At 49.5% G+C, this 27,354-nt stretch overlaps 1 protein-coding gene across 9 annotated transcripts in view; it reads left to right on the top strand.

The window, feature by feature from the left end:
* Positions 1–27,354, top strand: part of zfh1 (Zn finger homeodomain 1) — a 653,856-nt gene that overhangs the window by 597,278 nt on the left and 29,224 nt on the right. Inside the window, exon 1 of one of the 9 annotated variants that reach the window (XM_077669120.1) lies at positions 13,457–13,592. The exons of 7 other annotated variants lie outside the window; for them this stretch is intronic. In XM_077669120.1, the coding sequence (XP_077525246.1) occupies positions 13,580–13,592 (13 nt within the window). In that variant the 5' untranslated portion in view covers positions 13,457–13,579. Of the gene's footprint in view, positions 1–13,456; positions 13,593–27,354 lie in introns of those variants that run through there. One more of the 9 variants, XM_077669121.1, reaches the window with a different exon arrangement.

Here is a 27,354-nt window from a genome sequence, read left to right as displayed (position 1 = left end):
ACTAAAAACAAAAATGGTATGGAGGCATCCTCGTAGTCTAAAAAAAAAAAATTCTAGAAGTCGCATTCTGTTACAAATAATATCCTGGTTCATTCATTATTTTGACTTTCTGCCAGTAACCTGTGACGTCAGTAAGCAAATTGTCTTGTGTATAATCTATCGTATCATCCCATTTTGTCTATGTAATTGTCTTCTGCTCCTTCAGCCCGAGAGATAGCTCAGGCGCCCCACGTCAGTGAGGCGTGTTAAAGTGCCGGCGCACGCAACCTTCCTTTTTTTTTTTTCTCTCCTGGCGTTCATTGACTGGTGCTTCAATAAAGTTGTTTCTCTCTGTCTCTCATAAAGCGACCACCTTGTTCTTGAGGACAGTACATTCGAAATGGGATTTAAATGAATCGCATCACAAATTGGCTTAAAAGCCAAAGATAATGTATGCATACGCTGCACGTCCTATGATATTGGACACCTGTAGCATGACGCGTTATTGTCTTACAGTCACCGGTACGTGAATACAGGGAGCTCGCACGCCGTCAATGCGCATGCGCAGAGCGCCTTGATGCCGCCAGATGGCGCCATGAACCCCGGCAGCTGCGTGCTCGCTTTTCCGCATCTTTACCAATCAGCGCGTGCGCACATGAGGTGGGCGTGGTCTCGGTACTCCGGCAACTGCAACGGTAACAGGGGTACATGGTACGCTATGGGTTGAGGCTGCATTATGCCCTCTGAGTCGGTGTTTGAGCCAAGGAGCATCGTGGCAAGAGGTCAGTGGCCTGTATCATAAATGTGAATGGCCAGAGCCTCATCTGGTCTTCATAACTGAAACAGCCACGGAGTGCAACGTGGCCCGCCGTGGCTCCAGCTGCCAAGTGTCGCCCGCTGATATAGCTGCTTTAGCTTTTGCACCCGGGGAATACGCACTGTGCATCTGTAACCGTTTGGCGATGGACCCTTCCCTCCGACTGACATAGAAAGCGGCTGGGAGCAAACGCGGTCCGTTGGCTGGGCAAAACGTGCTGTCTGTCCTCACTTTTCGAGAATTTAAAAGTCAACAGTGCAGGGCAATCTACGCCTTAGTTTGTTCTGCGTGCCGAAGGCCTGATACGGGATGGGATGGGTCTAACATCCGGAAACTGCATTTGGCTGTGAGGGACTTCGAAGGGAGTGCCGCGAATTAATTCAGACCACTTGGGGTTCTTTAACCTGCATCTGATTTGGCATCTGATTGAGTACTATACTATGTAGGTAGCTGTGATTGCACGTGATTGACGGGGCGTAGAGATCTACATTGCGTAAGCTGAGTTGTACGAATCGTTAAATTGACTCTGAAGAGAAATAGAAGTTGGCCTGTATCGGTAGATTACCGTATACAACAGCTGTATCTTACGGGTACTCACTTATGGGGCAGAAACGTGGAGGCTAACGAAAATGGTTCAGCTTAAGTTAAAGCCAATGCAGTGAGCAATGGAAAGAAAAATGATTGGTGCAATGTTAAGAGTCCATAAGCGGGCAGAGTGGGCGAGGGAACAAATGCGGTTAATGACATCATCATGGTCATCAGCCTGAACCCGTCAGCGGCGGGTCGAGTCAGGAGTCGAGTTGGGCAAGGTCAACCCAACTCGATGACTGTCTGTTTCACATGAAATCGATACTAGCGAGTCGACTCTCGCGGCGCGCCCTGCGAGGGGGGGGGGGGGGGGGGGGGGGGGGCTGATTCAGATCCTAGTCTCACTTAGAAAACGCGATGACGGTGTTAGTTTCGGTGTTGTCATCGCGAGTTGGAATTATGTGACGGGAAATTATAAAAGTCAGATTTTGTTGTCAGTAATGCATCTTTCGTTGCGGGACAAACATCGCCATCGACAGAAATAGCCGAAGGATTGATTTTTTACAAAGAGCAAAAGTTGTTCGGAGTTGTCTTCAGTTTCCCTTTGAGAGCTCATGGTTGCCTGGGTAGAGACGAAATGTGTCATAGTGAATATCGTATACAGTACTTAATTTTTTGCGCGAATTTGATTTTCGCGCTTTTCACAAATCACGCACTACTCCAGCAAAATGAGCAAGTTTGCGGCAAAATGTGGACCCATATTCAGCCAAAAATATTCCCTAAGGACATGTTACTGTTTTGAATATGCGATTGGCACGAAATGAACGCGGCCAGTCGGAATTCGCGCTACAGAAAGACGTTTATTTCATAATACCTGCCACTCCGTATCCGTTCTAAAGAGCGTTTTTGTGCTGGTTCGAGTTCATTGTAACCTTTAAGGAGCCATGCATGCCGCATGTATATATATATACAGCTTCAACAAGCTTGCTTTTAACATGGCGTTCTCTGCACTTTGTCCTTCTCCAGTGCCTGTTGTATGTAGCTGTATTCTACAGAATTACAATAGGTTGCGGAAGGGCAACATCAAGGGGCCTGCTTGGCGGAATATTGAGCTCTCGAAAAATAAGTCGCTTACAATAACGCTTGGACCCTGTGTTAAGGCTTTTTGTCTAGCACCTGTAGTCGGATACAACTCAATAACGAAGCGGCTGTTCCCCGTCAAAGGACCCCGTTCCAACCAATGGCGTTGGTCGGTTGTGATGACCCTGCTAGCGAGACAATGCAGGAAGTGGTAGATGGAAGGGGATAGCTCCCTTCCTCGATGGTCTGGGACAGTCCCCTTCTAGCATTGTGGCGCGGCTCCCTGCATTGTCACCCTAGCAGGCTCGTGGAGAATCAGCCGATGCCAATGACTGGAAGGGGGCCACTTTAACGGGGAACAGCCGCTTTGTTCTTGAGTTGTATCCGACTATACTGAAAGTCGCTGCGCTGCAGAATACTGTCTTCACAGTAATGCAGAGAATAAATAGCCGATTGACGTCACTTAAGACGGCTGAGTAGATCCAAGAGGCGGAAAATATAGCCAGGGATGGCAGAGAATCAGACTGAGAGCTGAGATCAGGAAATTTCCTGGGATAGGAATATGCCCGTTACTGTCGAAGGACAGGGCCAACTGGACATCGGTGGGAGAGGGTTTTGTCCGGCGGTGTACGTAACCTGATGACAACGACAATGGTGATGAGGATGATGATGTTTATACGATGGTAATAGTCTTCGCTTTCTTTATTTGCAGAGGTAGCAGTAAATACAGTGTTGGAATCCGAGCTCAGAGCTTCGCCTTGCTTCAAGGAGGAAATCAATTTTTGTCGTGTTCGCGAAAGCACGAACCGCTAACGACCAGTCATGAATTTTGGCATGTTATATGTCACTGCCGCATGCACGTCAACGTGCACATGTTACTGACTGCTGGAATTGTGGTTTCGTCAGCATGTGGGCCCCTGAACAATTCGATACAGAGTTCGCTACGACGACCATGGCAGGCGTGGGCAGAAGTTAACGGAGAGCGCTTCGCTGTTTTATATTTACATTCACGTCTTGCTCTAGTATAAACAAACTTTTGAGCTCAAGTTCCGTGTGTGTGGTGAATGATTGTATGTACGATGTCAATGCGTAGGCATAAACGATACATATCAGTTTTTTTTTTCTACGAATGAAGCGTGGGTGAGGCTTTGAACGACGCAGCGTGCTCTGTTCATATATGTCCTCGTCTGTGCATGCAGATGCATGCGTGCGCTAATGTTTGTATTCTGCTTGTACGTGTGTGTATATGCGCCGATGGCACCAGAATTGCTAAGTGGAATATTGACATTGCTCCGATTCTTTAATTTTACCGCGACGTTGTGTGGTATTTTTTTTTGTGTGCATGTGAGGACAACTCGGTCGTCCCGTTAGAGATGCCCTTTACGTGGCAGATGTCAGAGAGTGTGATGATTTGATTCTAATGGTACAAGGACAGCTTGGGCCATGGCTGACGTGTTTTCGTCGGCACGATGGGCATAAAGGGCTCATTTTGAAATGGTTCCACCTCGAAGGAGCCGAGTACCAAGCCAGGGAAAAGCCTTTACTCACTGGCAAACCGCGGGAACCCGGAGACACCGGCCGATCGAAGCCCGCAACTTCCGAATAAATACTCTGCGGAGCTTCAAACCACTAGGTCACCGCTGAGGTGGCGCCCACGTTGACATATCCTAGTTTTGTGTTCTTAGTCTGTAGCCTAAGTGTTATCTTTCTTTTTATATCTCTATTTCGCTTCACTTCGCAGTCGCCTTAAAAGAGCACTGAACACAACTTCATCGAATTAGTGTTCTGAGTAAAAACTGATAATCTGGATCTTTCTGTGTTGAGTGTTTTGTAGCGAGAGCTACACTGGGCTACCAGTGGAGCAATTCGCGGTACATGGGAGAGGCCAGTTGTGCGCATGCGCCGTTACCATGGGAACCGAAGAGGAGCAAAGTGCGGCGTGCGTTTCGCCGTCGCCACGGCCGCGCGCCGCCCGCTCCACCGTCAAAGCCGAGCGTGACGTCACGCGGATGAGCTGTTGCGCGCATGCGCCGATACCATGGTAACCAGAGAGACCCCACAGCTGCGCCGCGTTCTTCGTCGCCGCCTCAAAACACGCCGCTCTATCACCCGAACCCCGCGTCGTATGCGCAGGATGGCGTATAAAGGGCGATGATGTAGTGGGCGTCTGCATCCCAACGTTTGACATGCATGCAGAGAAGGAGAGTCCAGCTGCTGCTAAACGGCGGTATATACAAGAAAAGATTAACTCTTCCATTAACTCTTCCGATCCTGAGGTTGTCGGCAGTTGGCTTGAACCAAATAAGAACGCTAGAGTCTGTGTGTGCGTGAAACAAGATATCACCGCTGTCAGACATCTCCCTTCGATCGCGGTGAATAATGGTGATGTCTGCTGTGTTGGGCTTCTGGAAAGCGGCATTATCATCCAAGGAATCTACGTGGCACCGCGAACATCTGTCAAAAAGACGATTGATGTGGTTGCCACGTGTATACCAGCCTACGGCACGGTTTCACAGTTGTGTGTGACTTTGGGTGATTTCAACAGGAAACAGGACTCTCTTAGTCAGTGTATGGAAGAAAAGTTTGACTTTAATTTAGCTTCGGACCCTCACGTCTAGACTACACAATGGGGAACTAACGACTAAAGAGCTTGTATACTAAAAAGGCTCTACCAAATCGAAATACTGTATCGACATAATTGAGACCGCTGCATGCTACCTCACAGATCATCGGACAGTCTTCGTCTCTGTCAAGCAAAATGAATAAAAGATGTACATACCCAATGTCTCTCATTGCTAAACATACAATGACAACAAGCTCAGCCAGGGAAACGTACCTTTCGCTACATATATCGTGGCATAGCCGAGCTAAGCCACTGCCAATTTTTTTTTCTGGCAGCAGTAGGCGGATTTATCGGCGGGAAAATTGTATTTAAAAATTTCCCGCCAGTTCATTCAAACTCATGACGTCCTTGCCGAAAAGGGCGGGTTGCCACCGTTTTGAAGTGAATGGCGGTGTAGCGTAGGCTCAGGGATCCGCTACAAAACTGCCGACGCCGGAGTCCATTTTTCTTGCGGAAGCTACCATGCAGTTGTGGCGACACCTGCATTTTGATTTTTGGTGTTTTCTATGTTATAAAAGTACTGTTTTCGGTGAGAATGATCTTTTTGTGATTGGAACCGGGTAGCCTGTCGACACAGCCTAACTTCTATTTGTACTTTTTCTATCCATTTGAATTTGTTTGTATCGCCGTGTCGCTTTTGCATGTGAAAGTCGAGAAGACTGCAGAACATTAGAAACGAAAAATCAGACAATTGGATTGAGTGGGCTGACAAATGAATGGGTAGGGAAAGCACTGAGGCTTTGCTGCCGCTATCGAGCGTATACACATTAGATCCCGCACTTTAAGGAGTTTCGAAACTTGCATGTCATGATTTGGCTGTGGTGCTTTCGTTCTCAAAAGCTCCCCGCGCAAATATCTGTCCCGGTGAAACGCAGGGTGTTTACACAAAGTCCTCATGATTAAAATATTTCCGTTCTTTGCGACTGGGTGCTTATTGCGGATGTCTCGACACATGTGAAGGCGCTGCGCCTTTACGAAGCATAAAACATACGAGGGCAGTCTTCGAGTCGGTCTTAGAACGTGACCGTTGTGCCTCTTGTGGACTGATGCGCCGTTACCCGTATTATAGTCTTCATTATTGCTATTCCGACTGATTTTCTTCCTACTACACCTAAGAGGGACACGAATCCGTACCCATACCGTGACGTGCCCTGTCAAGACTTTCGATATACTTTATATTTGTTCTACAATTATTTTTCAATTCTTTTTCATATCGCTGTCGCTGCCAAGCACAAAACAATTTCTCGGGTCAAGAGCTGACGTACGTCCTGAGCTTATGGACGCCCCCCCCCCCCCCCCCCCCCGCCCCCCACCCCTCCCAAAGGAAGACTTTTCTAGCGTTCGAACACGGGGTTCTTTTTTTCTTTTCTTTTTCAGCGCGACTTCTGAACTCGGATAATACTGAAGCGCGGTTAATCGCGAACAGAGTCCGTGAGGTGCAACGAACACTACTTTGAGCTGTACCTCGTCCCTCCGCTAGCTGTCCCAAGCATGAACACGCCTGCATTTCCGGTCAGTGTCCATGCCCATGCCCACGCGTTGCGAAATAGTGGCGCACGTCACCTTCGCCCCATCTTGCTCTGCGAAACGCTCGTCAGCTGAGAACAATGCAGTGAAAAAACTTAGCCATCTCCTGTCTCACCTCTCCACCTTTTTGCTCTCCACTGTTCGAGTGCTGAATTTTTGCCTTTTCTGCATCTCTAATACGGTCTACCGGTTTGAGAGCATGGCTTCCAGAATTAAAGTAACGGGCATCCCCAATCAGGATGACAGGTGTTCCGTGCGTTGCCCACCGTCTTCACTATTTTCTTTCTCTTTTTTATAAACTCTACGTTTCTTTGGAATGAAATGACAAAGCGGATGACCCGATCGTTTCGATCCTCCAAACATACGAGGAAACCATGCGTGGCAGCGCCCAAAGTGGTGCCAGTAAAATAAAGCCCCCCTCCGGTCACCTACGCGCCGAATTCCTCTCGCACGCAGCTCAGGGTTCACCTTCGGTCTGCCGGCGAGCGGTGTCGTATAATCCCGCATCCTTTCCCTTAGTCTATACGCGCTGCTGTGAACCGCGCAGAAACACGCCGCTTCGCTCCGCGTGATAGTCATCTCATAGCGTTTCCTTTCCGTGAATCCATTGTTTGTGTTTTTCATCTGTAGAATGCTGTGTCCAACTCTGGCTTATATCCTCTCACGCTCCGTATACAACCATGCAACACCCTCCTGTATACAGCTTTTTTTTTTTTTCAAAGACGAATGCAGGGCGCGGGTTGGGGCGTACATGTAAGTACCAGCACACCGTGTGCAATCGTCCTCCTGTGCGGCGCCGCGTATCGACATACATACACCTCGACTTCAATGGACCGTTATGTAAAGACCGCGGAAGAGGGAAGGGGGGAAGAGAGGTGGGCGCAGCGGCTTTGTCCCGAGGTGCGCCCCCTCTAACGCGCGCACTTCCACGCGGGGAAGTCGGGAAAATCCGTTGGGTGTGCACGGAGATATCGAGGAGAGAAGGAACGTCCCGAGGTGCGCGCACCCCCAGCGAACAACAAACAACACGCAGGTTGTCTCCTGTCCTGCCCTCGCGCCGCGGTGGACACACACACACACACACACACACACACACACACACACACACACACACACACACACACACACACACACACACACACACACACACACACACACACATATATATATATATATATATATATATATATATATATATATAATATATATATATATATATATATAGGCGCGATTGATGCCACCGGAGCCACGTTTACGTATAAAGCCCGCAGAGGACGGAGGAGAAGCCCCATTGCTTCGCTTGTCCGTCCCCGCCGATAAAGCGTGCAGAGGAAGGCAGACTATGGGCTCGATAGCGCAGGGGAGGATAAGTCAGGGCGGCGTTCCTGCTGGGTCGTCCCTTATCGCGAGATGCCGTGTGCGCGACACGCACCGCCTCTGTGGAGGAGATTTGTTCCTGGTTGGATGCGTTGTTCTGCGCGGTGAAGGCGTTCTGCCTGGCCGGACGGGAGGAAAAAAAAATACGGAATGATGGTCCGGTTGCTTTCGATTTCAGGCCATATATAGGTGTATGTAGGAGCTGAGGTATGGGACCGTGTTTTCAGGGAAGCGAGACACTACACGTAAGGTTTGTGTGTGTGTGTGTGTGTGTGTGTGTGTGTGTGTGTGTGTGTGTGTGTGTGTGTGTGTGTGTGTGTGTGTGTGTGTGTGTGTGTGTGTGTGTGTGTGTGTGTGTGTGTGTGTGTGTGTGTGTGTGTGTGTGTGTGTGTGTGTGTGTGTGTGTGTTGGGGTGGGGGGGGGGGGTGGGGGGGTTTGCTAACTGTCTTTCCTTTGCGTGTGTGTATTTTGTTCCAGATAGCGTCTCCGAGTGCGAGTATTTGTTGTTCATATAAGAAAGAAAAATAATTGAGCGATTTTCTGCGTACTACAAAGTGACAATTTGGGGTGCCGGACAGGGGGCATTAGTTACTTCTTCAAGCCTTTCTAGTTTCGGAAGGCGTTGTGCCACAACCGTTTTCTGTGGGGGATCGAAAGGTCGAAACGAAATTATTTCAATTACTTGTTCCTCGCTTCACTTCCACTCACGGTTTTTGGGCAGTAGCACTGTGACTAAAGCTGGATTTTAGGAAAAGAGACGCGCGTTAGCTTCACAAAAATAAAGTCACTCATAGAGTAGTAAGTAGCAAGTGTTTAATGCAAAATAAAAACAAAAAGGAAGGTACAAGATTTTTGCTAACCCCGGCACCTGCCATCACTACGGCGGCGGCACCTGAGATGGGGCAGCGGAAAAAAAAAAGGATAGCAGGCGGTTTTAAGAAGGGAAATGAAAGAGGTGAGGGGACAGTTATAATGATACAGAACGTCTCCTTGTTCTTGAGGGCAGAGGCACCTGATTGCAATGTACCCTTGTTGTTCATCCTCTATTAGGGGTAAGGTTCAGGTGCCAGCATTAGGGCGACGCGCGAAATGTCTCTTGCACAACCTCAAAGCGCTGCGTCACCATCCTTCGAAAATGTGGAAGAACAAAAAACAAACAAACAAGCAAGCAAAGAAGCGAACACACACACACACACGAATTTGTTGTTACGTTTGCGAATACTAAACGCAGCTTCTTCAGGAATGCAGGTGTCTTTACTCTCATCATAACCAACTGCTTCTCCCATCCTAACACGCAGCCGTGGCTCTGGCGTTCGGCTGCTGGATGCGAGTTTCTCAGGGTAGTGCTTTCCTTGCGGGAGCTCCTATACAGAAGCAGCTTTATACTGTACAGGCTGTGTCGCAAGAGTCGCACCCCACAAAGGAGATGGGCAGGCGACGGAACTGCGCCAGGCACATTAATCGCCCAAAAGCGCCGCGATCCCAATAAAAGAGAAAATAATCGAAAATGGCCGTAATTGAGACTTATCATGGAGCTCGATTTGCGGTGAGGGCGCACTCTCAAGAGTTGTGCGTCTGAAAGCGCAGCAGAGTGCAGCTCAGGCCGCAGTGTGCAACCCGCGTTCCCGTTTTTGGCTTGCGAAGCCCGCGCCGTCCGCGGGCGAGTCGGAGCCAGTGACGTCGTGTCACGTGGTGCTGTGTCCGCGCCAGGACGAAACCGATTTGGTTCGTCGTGTGAATGGGCCTTAAACGACGTGGTAACGGACTCTTTATTGGTCTTGACATCAATAGGTTAAATCGAGTAGCGCTGGAAAATATGTTTTAAGTCCAGTTCTTTTCATCGACATATTTGCTTTTTACTACAAACATCAACATTGCCAGAAAGACCCGCAGAATCAAGTTTTACTCATAACAATATTTCGATGGAATTGTTTTCGATGTCTCTTTAACTGAACTGCTCACGCCTCGCGAAGCAAAGCGGCCCAGCATACGCAGCTGTAGAGCGGCAAACTGCTGCTATCTAGCAACAGAGAAGTTCAGCACGTGCAGCCAGACAGGATCGCCTAAACAAAATGTAAAAGGGGTGGGGGGGGGGGGGGGGGACGTCACCTTTTCTTCCCTTTCTTTTCCTTTCGTTGAATATCCAGAGCAGTTAGCATTCAAAGAATGCAGAGAACACCGTACCCCCCCCCCCCTCTCTCTCTCTCTTTTATCCTTCCTCGCATACCCCTCAGAATATGCACAGGACCCTGTGGCCCAGGATCATTTAACCGACGCTCAGCGGCGCGGCCTTCAATCATGTACACTCGCTCACTCGCTGGTCTGATGACATTAACATCGCGCGGCACTAGCACATGCCCTCGATCCGGCCGTGTCATTCTCGTTAGTCTGGATAATATGCACACTTTAGTTGTTCCTTTTGTTTCGTGCGCCGTCGCAGAAGCCGCCTATTGTCGCCTCGTTTTCGAGTGAGTCGTGATGGATGACATCTCTCTGTGCACCCGAGCCTGAATGCAGTTCATGCTAGCTACTGTTCACGAATGCTATACCTGTGTGGTCGTATAGTTCGTTTTGTTGGCGTTGTGTGATCAAGTGCTGCGCTGCTCACTTGCGCGAAACTGTATTCTTTACATTCTGTCCTTGCACGAGTTGGTTTCGCTTTAAGTACAATAGCGTAAGGTGTGGAAGTACAATAAGGAAGTACAACAGCGTAAGGTGCGGAAGAAAACAGCTGAACACATGGAGTGAAAGCTAACGTCGAGTGGCCTACGTCGAGCTAACGTAGTGGTCAAATAACTGCTGAATGCAGTAACAATAGAGGATTCATAGTTCAGGTTCTGGTAAAGTGGCTTAGCTGCTAGCTGTGTTTTGTTGTAGTATATACACTGCTCGAGGCATGACGGCAAGAAAGGGGCACTGCTCTCTTCGCACGTTCCGGCCTTTGGAGCCAAGGAGCATATCACATCAACGGGCGGTGTTTTCTACAGTGACCTTAGCGTGGCCGTCGTGGGAACGGCTTGCAATCAGGCCGCTCTTTGTCCTGTGTTGAGGCGTCGCTAACGTGTGTGTATAGATACGGGTTGGAGGTACTAGTCAAACGAAGATTTGCACTTTACTCGGAAGACAAAGCATGGTGAACGTATTTCTTTGGCACAAGACGTAAGCGCACAAATGGTTCTTTGAGGCGGAAAATTTTATTTTCGTATGCACGCCTTCTTTTTTCGTCGCCTGATGATGATGATGTCATCAGGCTTAATGGTACATACCCACGGCGGGGGATTGGCCAGGGTGCATTGCGGGTACAAACGCACTCATGGACAAGGAGTGGAGTATTTTGATTATTTTGTGTGTTAGACTAAAATTTGTGCCAAAAAAAGTGGGGAATAAAACAGAAAAGAAAACGCAGTGAATTCTCATTCTAGCATCTAATACAGGGCGTATGCCTAATTTTTGCTTTCTTCTTTTACGGCGGAGTAGTTGCGTAGTAGCCTAACATTAGAGAGTCTCCAGCCACGCCTTAGTGCTATAACAAGCAGCATTTTATGAGCCAAGCATGGTACTGCGATATTACAGTACAGTAGCGATTACGGGTGACCCAGCGGAGACGAGGTAGCCTTGGGCAGTGATGAGGAACAGCAGCTGTGTTCACAGGCCAAAGATAGTCACCGCATATTCGCGCAGTGAGAACTAAATTAGTGGTAAAAATAACAATTCGTAGCGAGTGCAAGAAGAAAAGTGCATTAAATATATCATAGCGGAAATGAGATGTGGCTGTTGACTAAATGGCCTTGACACGTAATGCGCAGGATAGATAACGGGTGGTCTAATAAAGCAGCAGGGTTTACTTCAAGTAAATCGAAACGTAGAGGATGGCTGCAGAGTAAAATGAAAATATAAGTAGACGTAATTGGTAGCAATAAAAATAATTAGTTTATTTGACCGATATGCACGATATGCATGATGGCAGGGTGTTCATAGTAAAATCTGCCTCTTGGACAGCCTGATTCAGCCATGGGCACCCGGCCCACAACTTTGGGAGGAAAACTGTCAATCACATGACCGATATAGGTATGTAGAATTCAAGATATCACAGGCTCATGGCAGGTATTTGCTGCGAGCAAAATACAGTGATTTGCATTGGTTTTACCCTTGAAGTGTGGTAATGCTAAATTGCTCCTTATTTCAAATGCCGATGTGGCATAGCTGTTCATGATGAATAAGTGGGCGCAAACGTGGCAGAGCGGGTGTCAAAGCATATAAAGCTTTGTTCTGGTTCATTATATCAGACTTACCTAACGGCTTCCAAAGATGTCTAAGCCCGTTCATGTGACGTATTACTGTCGCAGGGAGCTCGGTGCTAAGTCTATCTCTTCTGTTGAAATTTGCTGCGAACACTGCGATTCGCGTTAGTGCCGGGTTTTGTAAATGCCTTACATATTATCCGCGACTTCCGAAACAGCACAGTTTAGGGACGAAATATAATATATATGCGCACTGCGGTTCGCGGGTGTTTCTGTTAACCGACATTACAGTGTTGCAGCATAATGTTACAGGGCATTAATATAGCCGTGTACCGCTGCTGCCAGGCGCTAGTTGCGCATGCGCAAACGGTAGCTTCCGGTCTGGTGCGCCCCCATCTGGCCTCCTGGGGTTATCCCAGCATGAGTCGCTGGTACATGGCGATATCGGTGTGAGCTAAATAGTACGTGTTCACGGTAACGCATTAACGCTTTGGCTTATATCCCAAAGCTCCACTAGTGCTTAAATCTTCACTTTCAAAAATCTATCCGATAACGGAAAAAAAGATAGTATGTGAGCAAAGATTAATTCAAGCGGCTTCCCAAGGCTGCATCGATAATTAAGTGGCACATAGAATGACACGTTGCGCACTGCCCTGCATGTCCTCTGTATCTATGGCCGTATCATACACGTGGGTGGAGCTTGATGAATCGTCGAAACAGCTGAACACGCCGCTGATAGCTTGGAGCGTCGGAATGTGTCACGTAACAGAGCCAATATCTCTGCGTTCGATGCATGTTTTTGGCGCCTCAAATGCAAGAATAAAAAGCGTAATGAAGGCTTCCGAAAGCTTTCTTGCAATAGGGCAGGCTGCGTTTTTAGGGACTGCGTGGCGTTTTTTTAATTACCTCATTTGTCTCTTGCGGTGCTTACATCTTTTTCTGTTCTGTAATTGTTTTGTGTTGTTTTGATTCCTGGTGGCGCTTCGGTGCGCCGATCATACGTGGGCTGCTGGCTTCGTAGGCATCGGCGACATTTCCCTCCCCAAGGGTCTTTCACATACATGGCCCTATAACAATGCTTAGCGATTCCTCGCGCATTTTCTAACGAGCCGAGCCTACACCTGTCAGCGGGCGGTGATACAATCGTGTCGAGGGAACGATGGATGGTGGCATTTCAACTTGTTCCGCCTTTATCTGTTCCCTTTTGGTGTTATTTTCTTCGCCCTACGCATAGAGCAAGTGTCGACGCTTACCTGCTTCGCCGAGCGGCGTTGTTCACGCACAAAGCATGCGGCGCAGTCATGCTGGCGTCTGCTGTAAGTTAGCGTCCGCGTGAGGAGCGTTGGTAAATGTGCGTACCGACCGAAGAATAAGGCTCGCCTTTGTCAACTTCGAGCACGACTTGCGATGACGATTTGCGGTAAGCAGTCGCTTATTTCTGACACTCGGGGGTTTCATATTTACCTCGTTTATCTCTGATCTGCGTTATAATGGTGTTCACGAGTGTTATCTGTGCAACGGATCACGTAACGCTGTTCTCTTCAACGTTCGGGTTGTGTTGTTTCGAAATGCGAATAAACCTAAGCATGCCGATTAGAGCTGCTCTGCTCAGATAAAAACCGATTCTTTTCTGTGGCAGTGAGCGAATGTCACTTCGAATGCGTTTAGACTTGTATTGGATGCAAGGTGACGTTTATTTTGCTATCTTTTGGCTGTTTTCCGCGCTGAGGTAGTAAAAGAACTGTGGCTGATATATTGCCATTAGTTTAGACTAAAACGTTCGCTGTTTGTGCCGCAGTATCTATGACGTTGCTGTGGCGCAGTGGCTTTCGGCTGCTAATCCCAAGGCCGAGGGATGAAATCCCACCCGCGGCGGTCACATTTCCATGCAGGAGAAATTCACAAACGCCCATGTGCTGTGCGATCTTCAGCGCATGCTATATAACCCCAGCAGGTCTAAATTAAACAACAACCCTCCACTGCAGCGTCCTTCATTGCCGATGTATCGCCCGGAGACGTTAAATCCCAGATATTTATATTAGTCTCCTTTCATTATTATTGTTACTATTATCTTCAGTAACCACCGATAGTCACTCGGTACACGCATGCTTTGGCGATGCTTTGATATTCGTCTCACCATCGCTGGCATGTGTGGTAAGTGATAAGCGTGTAAACTTGGAAGAGGAAAACACCAAAATAAGCAGTCAGATTTTTTTTTTGTGTGTGTGTGTAACCAGGGCTTATGACCTTCAGAAAGATTGTTTTCGCTGATCACGGCAAAGTGAACCGAGTGTCACTCGCACAAACTCTTGGGACATATAACGCGGTTTCCCGCAGCCGTTATCAGGCTGCAGCCCTGCCTGCACGCCTAATCGCCGATGCTGCGGCCTTGCTTCCCCGCCTAGCCTCGTTCGATGTGCACGTGCTTCCAAATTCCTTGCGCACGACTTCGGCGCCTTGTCGCGAAGCGCGCACGGATATCGCCTGTTTGTCGTGCGCGCCAACGCAGATATATGGAGGACACGGCCTCCGGTATGTCGGAAATGGCGCGCGGAACTGTACAGTGGCGCCCTCCCGTGTAAAGTGTGTGGTGGTTCGTTGGAGTGTACCCGAAAACGACCCTCGGTGCGAACAAGCATGCATATCGGCGGCCATCGGTTGTCGCCGCTTTCGACCAGCCAGCTCCGGCACAGTGTCTCGCGTCTTTGCCTGCAATTCCCCCCCCCCCTCCCTCCCCCCGCCCCCCTTCCGTCACCCTTGCTCTTCTTTACACCCTTTACTTTAGCGGCCGCCAAACAAAGCGGTAAAACTTTAGGATGGCTATGTATGTATACAGGGGGGTTGTCAGTGCGTGCTGAAACGCTCCCCCACCGGCGATTTGTGCTGATGTGGTGTCCTGTATGCACCCTTCGCGTTATCGCGACTGCTATCAATCGGAGGATGCGCACACGCAGCAAGAGCGCCAGCAACGGAACCAGATGTGCGCGTTCCTGAGGCACGTATACATAGAGACGGCTCTGCGGTCGCGGGGAGCTCGCACTTCGGCGCCCACGTAGCTCGTGCGCCGATAGCCATCGGTCGGCTGTTGGTCAGCGAGGAGCGCAGAGCAGTACGGCGACGCCATCGCCGCCACTGATCCCGGGGATGGCGGAAAGGGGGGTTCCATATTTATAGTCAATCGCCGCCATATAACGGCGCGAGCAGGGAAGCCAGGACCCGTTTCCTCAGGTCTTCTCTCCCGCTCTCCAATGGCCTGGACAGGAGGAGGATGAGCGGACGGGCGCGGCTTGTTGCTGCCTGCCCTTGACTAATTCGCTGATAGCGGTCGCGACGCAGGGACGCGGGAGCGGAGTGTAGGCTGGTCGCATTTGGGCTTTCTGCTCGGCCTTTGTCGCCGTCGCAGAGAGGCAAACACGGTGGCCGAACCCACGGTGTGTAGATGTCGGCGTCCGCCCGAGCAAGAGTCCGAAATCGCTCTCCCTCTATCTATCTCGCTGGTTCTCACTCTTCGCTTCGCGCTGTGTGTATTTGGCGGGAGGGCGAGTGCGGGGCTAGCAGGGGGCATTCCGACGCTGACTCATGGACGGGGCTTTGGGATCAGAGGGAGGGGGGGGGGGGGGATGAAGTTCTCTGTACAGTTGCTCTTTCTCTGCCGCTGTCCGCCGGCTCGCAGGACGGACGGATGCGCCGCGCCGCAGAGGGTGTCATCTCGATCGTCGGGAGAAAGAGAGAATAAATATGGATGAAAAGAAACAAAGGAAATTGACGACATCGGTTCAGTTCGGTCTCGTCCTTTCGGCGCGGGGCTTTCCCCGTCCCTGCGTCGCGCCCCTCCCTTTCCACCCCCACCCTCTCACTTCGCCGTTCATGAACCTTCTCTGCTTCCTTGTTGTTTTCTTTAATTTTTCGTTCTTCCTCACTCTTTCACCACATGTTGGTTATCTCTCTCTCTCTCTTTGTTGCTGTCGTTTTGTCTCTTTGTCTACAGCGCGTGCAGCAATTCGTTTCTTCCTACTTTCCGCTTGTCGGCGTACATCCACCCCGTTCTTTTTTCTTTCATTGGTTCTATCTATCGCGCATTCTCAATCCCCTTTACCCTTTCATCCTCTCACCTTTGTTCTCCACTCGCTTCTGACATTTGTGGCGTCTGTGTTTGCTTCCTCCGCGGGCCAGAAAACCCCCGTTGTCTCTGACTTCTTTGTCGTGCATCCACTTCCCGCGTATTCCATTTACGCCAGGCGGCTCACTCCCGTCTGCTGCCCCCTCCCGCGCAAACCACTATCTCTCTCTCATTCGATGCAAACCCAGTGGCCGTGCGGTCAATTGCAACAGCGCGATGGGTTGGTCTCATCGCCCCCCCCCCCTTTCCACACACACACACACACATACACATGACCTACACACACACTGACCTGCAGTTCCGCTGTCCCTCTTTTCACCCCTTCATTCCATCCCACACGGCGCAGTTGAGGTGTCCATCCTCAAAATCTGCACCCTTTCCTTATAACTTGCTGCTGCTCCTTCTCTGGCGGTAGTAGTGGTAGTGGCTACTAAGAGTAGCCTGTTTTTAGCTTCACGTTGATGGTGTCGGCAATTGCTTCGCCTACGTCTCGTAAGCTTAATGATTACATCTCCATCATTGCCATTGAAGGGAAGTGTCCTCAAAATTTTCTAAAGTAGCCTTGTTATCGTGAGCATCTTGTAGGTGTGGACCTTAGAGAACTCGACGCTAACTGCGCTCTCTAGTTGCACAGAACATGCGCATACAGGGAGAAAGTGCTGTACATCTCCTACAACGGCACAGCTCAAGCTATAGGTGACGCAGCATGATGGATCTTGTGCAGCTATGCCGGCGTGTAGGCGGATCCGATAGAATAGAGTGGATTTCTGTCTTCGCAAACAGCGTGTTTTGAAAGTAAGATGCGGAGGCGGCCGAGGCGAAGTGGTGTGCCGCCCGTTGCTATGCGAAATTCTGCTCTTTTAAAAGTTTCGCTGATGATAGCCACGACCGGGGTTCTTGCGCAAGACAGTCCGCTGCCGTGTTACCGGCTACTGCGGTGTGAGAGGGGGTGGTCGAAACATGTGGAAGCTTCCATTAATTGTCGAATGTGGGCACCATTACACGGCGTCAAGATGGAGTGGCGCATTATTATGTCGAACACAGCACATCCTTGAGGTGCTAATAAGATAGCTGATGTGACGTGCGAAGAAAATTGAGGGAACTACTCAATGAGGACTCCAGGGGCACCAGACGGACGGCATTGCCCGTAGCCCTTACTTGTCTGCAGTGTTTCTCCGTCACGTAACACCGTAACGAAGGTAACAAACTTGTTTGCTGTGGGAACACTATGGCAACTGCCGAAAATTACGGTGGATCTGTGGTATTGCTTTCCTTGTTCGAAGGTCTCCGTATTGAGCGATTTGATTTCGCTGTTGTTTCTAGGCGTCGTATTAGGACCATCGAAATAGTTCTTCGTTCACGCAATACGAGCGTCACGAAAAGCACCAGCGATTATGTGTTCACGAAAACTTTGTGCTGGATTCTGATTCGACGCTGGAAACGTACCGTTATCCGCCCGAGTTCTGTGCTTGATAAGCAGCACTTAGCTTGCATGCAGCCACGCATGACAAGATTTCAAGCAGGCGAAAGGACTATGATGCAGTAGTGCGCAGGCCACAATCCGTCGAAATGGGCTTAAATAAGAGAACGCGCGCACGTGAAACCGTCTCGCTTGGCCCACTGCGCCGACTGCCGTAAAGAGCTTCGACCGCTACCGGTAGCGCCATCTCGTAGCGGAGGCGGAAAGCGCGCAGCGTACCTGTCTGGCCGGCTGCATTTCGATGGCATTTCCTCAGCGGCGGCTCGGCGCGCATCGAAGGTTAGGAGAGTCGTCAGGCGACATTAAGAAAATAAAAAACGAGACTGCATGTTTCGGTTACGCCCTTTTTATCCTGCATTTGGCCCGCATTTTTCCTCTAACGAGAAAGCATAACAGCGACCTGGCAATATTCATGTCTTTATAAAACAAGTAAGTGTAACAAAAATATTTATGAGCATTATATCCTTTGGAGTAACAATCTAGGAAGTATTTAGGTTTGTTTTGTGCAGTCGCTGTGATTTGTTTCTGGCCGACTGATTTCGTTCACACGAAGAGTGCATGCGTCGATAGCAAAACCGTGGCGAAGGGTGTCGCAAAAGTAACTTTGGTCGTCTTGATAAGCTTCTGCACGTTCTCAGGTCCTCTAATTTATTTATTTTCTGATTACTTGATAGCTCCTTTGTTAGAACCAGTATTGGCCTCTAATATTTATTTGAAAGATGAAGGATTCATTGTTGCGGAGACGCAGGGAGTTTCTCTGAGATTAGATTCACTTCTAGATACCCTGAAACAAAGTTTCATGGCCTACATTTTATCGCAGGCTTTTGGATATCTAGTGCCAGTGTTGCGCGTCCTGGGGGTATCACGTTGTTTCACAGCTCTGCCTTATCTTCTGTGAGTAAACTTGGGGACCTAGGGTCGCTATTGAGCTGTACATTGCATCGAAATTCCACCTTGGCGGTCGAATTTCGATGTAGCGGAATTCTTAAGGCATGTGTACCGTGCGATGTCAGTGCACGTTGAGCCTACGTCTTTCGGGTCAGCAGCCGAGCGCCATAACCACTGAGCCACCACGGTGGCTTGAGCAGTACATTTGTAAGTTGCAAGCTTTCCCGTGCCACATATTCGTGCCACATGCCGGGTCTGGTCTCCTGAACATTAGGCTGGCTGGATAATTGTCAAGCGGTCATGTATAGCTCTCTCAGGGGCAAAATATGATAGGTAATCCTGTAGCTAAGATGACACCATATATCCTGGCTGCTCTCATCAAAAGGTTTAATTTGAGATGTCCGCGTACCAGATTTTTCGAGTACGAATAGGTATGGTTCAATGGAACATTGAATATCTTGTTAAGAATGAGCCAGTAAGCCTAAACACATGATACGTTTTTAGGAGAACACAATAACCATCTTGCGCTTATCGTTAAAGGCCCTGATACAGTGCAGAATGATTTATCTCACGTTCTCCGCTGTTTTCTGGCCATTTGTGCCTAATTTCTCAGCCGGACGACTTCTTGATGCAGTGGAAATGAATTTTTAAATTTCCCTTTTCGTGGCCTTAAACAGGGCGATTTCTACGGGCAACCTTGCGTGCGTGACGTCACAGTTTGGCGCGCTCGTTGATATTCGCTCTGCGTTTGCTGAAGGATAAAATTTCGCGCTTGTTATTCATCACGTCAGCCAGATAATGACCCTAGCTGTCGCTTACAGTCGTCAGTTTAGCCAATGACCAATGACGTTGTTACGTCCTAGGTGAGTATGTCTTGACCTCATAGTGTGGCAGAAACCCAGTTTCGGTTCCACGTTTTCTGCTGTTTTAAAATACTTCCGCTCGGTTCTTTGAAAAACAGTTTTTTTTGTACCGGAGAGAGGCGAATCTAACTAGTGGTTATTGAGGAAAGTGGGAGTGAAAGAAGAAAGAGACAAAGATGTGCCGCAGTGGAGGGCTCTGGAATAATTTTGCCCACGTGGGGATATTTAATGTGCACTGAGGTCGCACAACACACGGGCGCCTTTTGCGTTTCGCGGCGTTTTGCGTAAACGCGGCCTCCGCGGTCGGGTTCGAACCCGGGTACTCCGGCTCGGTAGTCGAGTGCTCTAACCACTGATCTACCGTGGCGGGATAGAGGGGACTGTAAAAATTTTTTTATATGATTATGAATTTAATGTGTTCAAAAAACGCCCGGAGTTGCCCTATAATGCTCTGCAGCGCCCACAGCAGTGTCCTGAATACTCTCTTTGCATTATCAGGCTACACGTACCCAGCTCGCTTCTCTGCTTCAGAGGCGCCTCAGCGCAAACATAATCCCCCCCCCCCCCCCCCCCCCCCTCCATGACTGCAGTAAGCGTGGTATTGCAGAATACAGCACACTTGCGATTGATACTCGAGGCAGGATGGTGAATGGACCGCGCCATGTTGCTGTGTCGCCGTCGATAAACTCAGCAAAGCGTCATTCGCCAACAATAACAATATTTGTGAAATATACGCGAATAGTGGATATTCGGTTTGTTTCGAATATTCATATGCCTGTTAATTCGAATATTCGAAATTAATATTACACTGAACTTTCCATTGCGAAATTAAGTGGACAGTTATACGATTCGTATATGCAAATTTTCGAATATTTGCATAGGCCTAGTTGTACTGGACTGAACGTAAGCCTTAAAAACCTCGCACTTCTGCGCACTTCTCTTTGAGTGGCTCCGCTTACCGGAATCACAGGACATTACAGTTTTGCAGCTGTTCGCGGTGGTGGAGATGTGCGGAGCAAAGCTGTCTTCGTACCTTAGACGGAAGCAGCAAGCGAGACAACACGCGAGATGCAGGCGATTCGGAGGAGGAGGCGGAACTGCAGCGCAACCCGAAACGAGCCACGCTGTCAACTGCGCAACCGCCGCCGGCCGCCAGCGGCAACAACTTGCCCTCTTTTTGCCGCCGCCGAGCAAGAGGTCCCGCGCGCTTCTCACGGGTCCGAGAGCGAAAAACTTGCTCCCTTTTGGGCGGCCCATGAAGTGTCGCGAGAAGAGAGAGGGAGTAGAGGAGAAAGAAAGAGGGGGGGGGGAGCCACCGCGCGCAGTGCTCCGAAGCCAGCTACGCACAGGAGGGCACACAGATCTGCACAGTGCAGGAGGCAAAAAGGAAGGGAGGGTGGCAGAGGGGGCAGCGCACCCTCCCTCCGCCTGTCCCTCTGTTACCGTGCTCGCGAAGTACGGCCGCGGTGGCCGAAAAAGACGCGGTGGTGGGGGAAGAGCCGCCGGAGAGAGCGACAAGGAAGAAGCGGCGGCAAGGGCGAGGGAATAGGAGCGCCGGAGTTTTGATGGCGCGTCGGTGGGAAAGGAACGTGGTAGGGGATCGGTCGGATCGGGGCGCGCGAGGAGGGAGGGAGCGCGCTCGTCGTGGCCTGAGAGCGAGGAGGAAGCGCGCCAGTCAGGTGGCCGCTGCGCCCTGCGAGGGGAGGTACGCCACCGGCGCAGACCGTTTCCACGCGCGGGCCCGCTCCGGTCGGTCGGCGCTCGGCTCGGCGGTAGCGCCACCCACCGCTGCTACTTCTCTCCGCTCCGGGCTGCCTCCTGCTCGCGCGCGCTTACTCCGCGTGGGCTTCCCGTGAGCCGGTTTTCCCCTCCTCGGCGGTGTTCCTCGTGCTTGCTGTGCGTTGCCGGTGTGGCGTGCGCGCGGTGACGGCGCCGAGACAGTCGCCATGTGGCCTGTGATCGTCGATGGCTGGAGGTGAAGCGGCAGGCCGCTAAACACCGTCGCCTGTCGCTCGGCGGGTGACAGGTGGATCGGCGTCGCTCCTTCGGACAGGTGAGTGCGCGCTCTCAATCGTCACACCCCACCTCCCTCCTGTCGCCCCGCCTAGCGTCGTCGCTCTTTGTTTTTTGACCTCTCGATCTGCGTCATCACAACTGGGCTCTCGGCGAGCAGCGGTGCGCAGTTTATGATCTTGCCTACATTCGAGACCGGTTTCAGGACAGCTTACGCTGGGGTTGGCGCGAACCGGTGGTAATGGTAGTGTTTTAGTTAGTGGCACATACGTACGTTCTACGTGTGCAGGCCGTGGGTCTTTGTAGTTACGATCAAGTTCAAGTGCGGCGTCGGTCAGCTTATGGACTCTTCGCATGGCAAGCTGCATCTGTCAGCTCTTCGTAGAAAGGGCAACAATTTCCATTCGCGTTTCTTGTTCTAAACTGGCGTGAAGAAAAACTTGTCGCATTTTCTTGATGACTGGTTTGTTGCACGGGATACTGTCTCTGCTGTGCTCGGTTGCAGGTGTCATTGATCGCTATGACAGGTGTCTCGATCTCACGTGGCCGCGCTGGGGCTGGTTTTATCCTTGATGTCTTGACCTGTACGGTCATATACACCACTTATCGGTTTGAATAAATGTTTGTATATATAATTTAATTGCGCTGTGGGGTAGCTTCTGACCTTTGACGGCAGCTCAAAAGGAGTAGTTTTCTGCGGCATGCGCATTCCACATACCACGCGCTCTGTGCGCGGTTAGCAACAGCAGGGTAACAACAAATGTAAACTGGTGAATTGGGAACCATACGAGGCCGTCGCTTGCTTCTTGCCGTAGCAAACAGTTTATTTTCGCAATGTCGTTGTTTGGCTATGTGTTTCTCGTCACGTACCTTGCTTCAAGTTGTCCCCTAGGTTTTTTTTTTTTGCGGCGCTTCCGTGTGCACTGTGCCACTCTCTAATAACGGTGACATTGCAACATCGTCAGGTATAGCAGAAATAGCCTAACGCCTCAAGACTTGTTGGCTGTGTTATGACCATGCTCACAAGGGCTGACATAAACTTTAGAAGTACGCACACCTGAGAGTAGGATGCCGTTGTCTTGGTTCCGACGCTTGCGCGACCTCCTTTGTGGCCTAAGGAAGCGTCCAGGTGTATAGGGGTGATAATACGAAGGCTGAACTTCTGTTCTGAGCTCCTGGTCCTATCAAAGCGACCTCTGATTAGTCGGAATATCATGTGGAATTGAGCTGGTCATGCAATTAATTCCACGCATTATAAAGCGCCTGCGCGTGGTAGTCAGCTTCGTGTACCTTGTTGTTTTATCTGGCAATTTCTTCATTTAACCTCTGGTTTATTATCCTAATTTATGCCTACAAAATCCTGCTTAGCTCTCTCATTCATTGACCGGAGTCGCATTCTGACCTCTCATTCGTTTCCTGTGTTCTACGTGTTTTGCCCGTCGCTTTGCCTTTTATCCTATTTGTCCTCCTTATCTTCGTGATCAGATAACACACCGGGTGATCCTATTTGCCTGCATAAATACAGCAAAGTATCAGCATCTATTTACACAAGACACAAACGTACCAATTCGAAGAAATCATGGAAGACAGCCTAGGGTGTCATAATTAACGCTTTAAATTATGCTTAATCACATTCGGGGCTTAGCGTAAACGTTCAGTAAGTGTTATTTCTCCTCATTAGCAATGACTCGCAGCTTCCGAAGTTTCAACTATAGCTGTCTTCTCTGCATCTGTTCTAGCGCTTCAGTGGCTTCCACCACGGGAGGAAATTCACATGGGCCCCGTACTAGGAAACAGTTAATGTACACAACAGTTTTACAAGAGTTCTTACCAAGGTGGCAGGGGAGTATTGCAACTGCTGTACTTGGCAAACTAAAAGGGGCAGGGCGATAACCTCACGACACGAACCTTCGTGAGGACCTAGTCGTATTGGTTTTCAATCCGCAGTCGTTTAGTAGTCTATTCCACGATGAAACTATCACCAGTCACGTCGATGGACAGGCGCTAATTGGGTCAGCACGTGACTGTCCACGTGCACATTCGATAAGACCGTGCAGGTCTGTATTGAGGACAATGACTTTCCGCCAGTGTCGTTTTGGGTTGCAACAGGGAAGGGGGAAAGCCTGTCTGCTGACCTATGTTTCTGCAAGGACACGTCCCTACGTATGGGCCAGACTGAGACGAAGTCATCTTGTCGAAACGTTGGTCAATGGATTAAGGCTTTCTTCCCCTCTGTTGTTAAATTATGTGTGCTTCAAAGAACCGTCTCAAACCTCTCTCCTTGTCTGGCAAGCAGTAGACCAAGGAATATGGTGGCATGGAAGAGCAGAAGAAACGGCGCCGTTTACAAAAGTCGTTAACAGTGTGTAAGCACAGTCGAATGTACTATGCATAGACTGCTTGTAACGCTGGGTTAAACGCAGTCGTTGTACCGATACATCCGACAATATAAAGGGTATTGGGATCGCTGCACGCCTCAAAGCTTCCACCCGTGAAGCATGCGGGTCTGTCTTCGAAGCAACTCTTGGGTAATTTTCTCTGATGAGACGACAGATGCGCGATGATAAAAGCTAGGCCCAGTGTAGTCGACCACGTTCGGCACTATGTATTCCTCGGTGTATATACAGCAGGGGTCACATTTTGCAGATTCTTTGCCCAATCTGATTTTCTGCCTCTTCACAACTGGTCAGCCCTGCCTTACGACGACTGGGTGACGTCATATACTGCAGTTAACGGTCGCACAACAGCAAAAGCATGAGCTGCGAAAAGAACCATTGCAAAAAAATAGCTGTCAGGCATGTACAATACCCCCCTCCTTCCAGTTAAGTTATGAGGTTCTTCAAAGCAGTTATCTGAGCGCGCGTCCATATATGCTTACTTCGCCACATGGGCGTGATGAAGGCGCCATATCTATCACCGTAACTACGTCAAGGATATACAGATTTGGCCACGATGCACACGGGGAGTCGGAATCAACTGTTAGTTGCGGCTTAATAAAGGCACGAAACGAACCGCGTCTTTCTCGCGAGAGGTCACATAGCCAGTCGACGGGGTGTGCATCATCTGTGTCAGTCTGTGTGCAGTCTTGACAAAACGGTGACTGCTAGCGAAAAAGTGGTCTTTGTCTATTCGCTTGTACAAGGGAATTATCACGAAATTCTATTAAGACTCGGGATCGCACATGACTGTGGTTGCGTTCTGAACCGGTGCTCAATATGGCTGACTTGCTTCTCGAGCTCACAGAGGATACATGGCGTAAAAGCAACCGATCGACGCAACTCCTTTGCAGTTTAATAATAATAATAATAATAATAATAATAATAATAATAATAATAATAATAATAATAATAATAATAATAATAATTGGTTTTTGGGGGAAAGGAAATGGCGCAGTATCTCTTATTTATCGTTGGACACCTGAACCGCGCCGTAAGGGAAGGGATAAAGGAGGGAGCGAAAGAAGAAAGAGGGAGGTGCCGTAGTGGAGGGCTCCGGAATAATTTCGACCACCTGGGGATCTTCTAACTTTCAAATTTCCAAACTTAAGCTCTATGAGGAGCTGAATTTAACTACTGATCGATCATATATATGCGCGTCAACATGTCAACCATTCGCTTGTGCATCGGAGTTTCACAAACCAGCGTCCTTAGCTCATTTGCATTGGGGCTGCAGAAATCGTGTCTTTGTGAGGCCGAGCGCACATGAAATACATTTCGTGACGGATTGTAGCGCGCGTAACCTTTCACAGACCGACCTTTGGCCTCAAGATCGGTAAGTATACTGTTTGTATGCGGCCTCAAACTGCCATGGGCTAGTTAATTTTTCGCCCTGGCTGTAAGTACACGACTACCGCCAAATTCACCCAAGTTGAGAGATGCCGAGCTCTGGTCTTAGAAACAAAGCGTAACACATTTCCCTGACCTTTGCCTTGCTCGTGGTAGACTAGACGATTTCAACAAAGTGAAGCGAGACGACGCACGCGCAGCGGGCAACCGCCATCGGCACGTTGCAAACCTGGTTGATGAATTAGTGCGATAGCCTTGAAAGCGGCACGTGTGCAACGTTGACTTGTATGCGCCGTGTCTTTTCGCCTGCGCCTTTTAGCATTGGAAGCTAGTTGCCAGAGTTTTCGAGTAGTTGCCGCCATTGCTTGTCTATAGTAATACATTCTGGTGTGCGTTGTAAGCCCGCGGGCTGGCCCGTCGTTTACCAGCGCTCCGGAGCGAGCGCGTTGCGCGGCAGTGGCGCCATCTGTCGGCGCTTGCGGAAACTGCTTTCTGGTGGTCTCCGCTCGCGCTTGTGGAAGATGTTTTTTTTTTTTTTTTCGTATGGCTTCCGGCAGAAGGTTTGCGCGAGCGCATTGGCGATTGCAGCTGGTGTTTCATGTACTTCTACAATTAGGGCTCATGCTGTCTGCAGAACATTTAAACGCTGGTCCATTGAAACCACGCAAAATGAAATGCTAGTGGCACAGCTTAATATAGCTACGGAGATTGCAGCAGTATTGCAAAGGTTGAAGTTGCCATATTAGTGAGCCGAATAATTTCAGCATGTACCTCTCTGTGATCAAGTAACTTCCGCTGCAGGGTATTTGGCGGTGTTATGCAACATTTTTGAAGAATTGACGTTTCTTGTTTTTTACTCGTCCGGCTTTCGGGACACTACACAGTTATTCCGGCATTCTGATGCTCGTGGCTACGCGGCTTTACGTGTGACATATTCCAATCACGGCACGGTTACAATGAACACGGGATGCAGCACAGCGTCTTTTGGAATAATAATAAAACGACGAGTTTTGATGAAAGAAATGGGAATCAAGTGGGAAACGAAGCCTGTGCGCATAAATTTTCATAAATGTCCACCTTCGTTAAAGGGCATACGCTGCGGCCAGGAATCCAACCTGCACACGCAGCAGTAGTGTACGCTGTAACCGCCAAACCACTTGGCCGGGTATTGCTGCAAGATGTACACAAGGTACGCGCCTGATGTTGCAGCCTTTGAGAAGAAGAGGGGCATGCATGGTGCAGTTTTTCCCGGTGCTTCGTTATACACCGTTTTGCTGCGGAAAATTTTCGCGCTACGTATATCACATCTGCGTGCACCGTTTACATCTGAGGTCACAACGCGCAAAATCTCCTATTGCCGTCTGTTTTTTTTTTTGCTTTTTTTAATGTTTGGCTTTCTGTCTTCGACTGAGGCCGGAGACGCAGCGAGCTCGCACCTGCCGAGAGTTACTTGTAACACGCTTGCTCACGACTCCCTTGTTTCTCTATAGAACACGCCGCCTCTGGAGGGCCCTTGCGTTCCAGTTTACGACGTAATGCTCTTACGTGAACAAAGGTGCACGCGCGCCTATATACCTTCAACTTTTCTTGCCTCGGCAATAGGAAAGAGGGAAATGGCGGCGCGGAAAAGAATAGATGGTCGTAAACAAAACCGCCCGCGGCGCCCGCACACATCAAAGGTGGAAGGAACAAATTGGGGCTTGATGTGCAATGCTGCCTTAGTTGGCGTTGTTTTTCTCCGGCTCACACCTGCCGTTGAGCGCGCTAAAAGCCGGCTTTTCTGTTCTACAGACGCAATTGAGCTCGTCTGTTCTGCGCTCTTTTCTATCTATCTCTCTCTCTCTGCCTCTCTATTTCCCTTTCTTGACTTTCACCTTTGTGATAAAACCCAGGGCTTAGCATTATTACGTTTTGTACATTCTCCAGAGACGGAAATCTGCGGTTAAGCACCTCTCGCCTTTTTATGGAATCCACCAGGAATTCTTCGTCTCCAACGGAGCGCACAGGTCAGCTAAAGTGCGCGCTTCTTGAGC

Source organism: Amblyomma americanum, chromosome 6, assembly GCF_052857255.1.
Source record: "Amblyomma americanum isolate KBUSLIRL-KWMA chromosome 6, ASM5285725v1, whole genome shotgun sequence".
NCBI classification, from domain to species: Eukaryota; Metazoa; Arthropoda; class Arachnida; order Ixodida; family Ixodidae; genus Amblyomma; species Amblyomma americanum.
Note: the sequence above shows the minus strand (reverse complement) of the source record. Positions and strands in the feature narration are given on the sequence as shown.